Consider the following 1,213-nt stretch of genomic DNA (forward strand, 5'->3'; position numbering starts at 1 on the left):
TGCATTATATGGAAACATCCTACATCCCCTCTCTAAAATAAATGTATTACATTTTTCATGAAATTGAGGGTTTATCAAGTAATCATACAGCAAGAGAAGTATAAGGCATACTGATGACAAAATGGTGTTATATAAAAGATAACACAATTCATATAAGTGGAGCGCGATTACGTGCTCATTGCAAAGTAAGACAACATTTAGTTGCATGAAATTATCAAATTATTACAAACTGGTCACATATTCAGTACAAAAAAAAATATCAAATTGTGCATAATTAAAGAGAAATCAAATTGTACATAATTGAAAAATCATAAAATACAGTCTTCATGCCAACTCGGAGGATTTATTTTCCTGGTCCCTCTTCTGGGTTGGGGATCGGCACACGAGTCAGCGGGGGAAAGTGAGCGAGTAGGTGGGGGGAAATCCTGCACTCTTATTTCCCGAAGATGTTTTCTGTTTCTCGTTGATATTCTTCCACTACCATCTAGTTTTATGACATATTGGCGGTCTCCTTTCATTTCAACGACTTTTGCAATACGACCCCAGGCGTTAGAGACAACATTTTGCACTGCTACTGTGGTACCAGCTTGCAAGGGGCGGAGTCTCTTTGCACTAGAATCATGACGGAACTTGACATTTCTCAGGTGTTTACCCATCTTCTCTCTGTCTATCATAATATCTGCCCACTGTTCTGTTATCTTATGATAGCTTTTAGTCATGGGGACTGAGTCCCTGAGTAGTCGTCCCATGGCTAACTGTGCCGGCGATTTATCGATGTCTCTTAGGGGCATATTTCTATATTGCAAAATGGTTCTTGCAAAACTATCTGTGTCGAGGCTTCCGTCGCTTCTTGTGTTATCTTGAATGGTTCTCTTTGCTGTACGTATTGCTGCCTCTGCCCTCCTGTTGGATTGGGGGTAATGGGCTGAGGATATTCTCATCCTAACCCCCATTTCTGTATGAAGCTAGCCATCTCAGTGCTTACCAAATTGGTGCCCCATCGAGGGAGATTTCTTCCGGGGCGCCCCACTGCATGAAGTATCATCGGAAGAGGGGAATCAATTTAGCTGAAGTGGCACCATTTGGAAAGAAGGCAATTTCCAGCCAACCAGTGAGCCTATCTGCATATACCAGATATTGTTTTCCACACATTTGAAACATATCTGTGACCGTTTGTTGAAAAGGATATTCAGGGGGTGGGGTAGGCAATAGC

At 41.7% G+C, this 1,213-nt stretch overlaps 1 protein-coding gene across 1 annotated transcript; it reads right to left on the reverse strand.

Annotated features, from left to right (window-relative positions):
- Positions 1–308: 308 nt before the first annotated feature.
- Positions 309–953, reverse strand: LOC137645394 (uncharacterized). Its single transcript, XM_068378198.1, has one exon. It carries the CDS (start codon positions 951–953, stop codon positions 309–311), a length of 645 nt encoding a protein of 214 aa, XP_068234299.1.
- Positions 954–1,213: the final 260 nt, after the last annotated feature.

This window comes from Palaemon carinicauda, chromosome 8 (genome assembly GCF_036898095.1).
Source record: "Palaemon carinicauda isolate YSFRI2023 chromosome 8, ASM3689809v2, whole genome shotgun sequence".
Lineage (NCBI taxonomy): Eukaryota > Metazoa > Arthropoda > Malacostraca > Decapoda > Palaemonidae > Palaemon > Palaemon carinicauda.

Bases quoted from the DNA above. Each gene is read 5' to 3' on its own strand.
- LOC137645394 (XM_068378198.1), bottom strand. From the start codon at position 953: ATGGGGGTTAGGATGAGAATATCCTCAGCCCATTACCCCCAATCCAAC.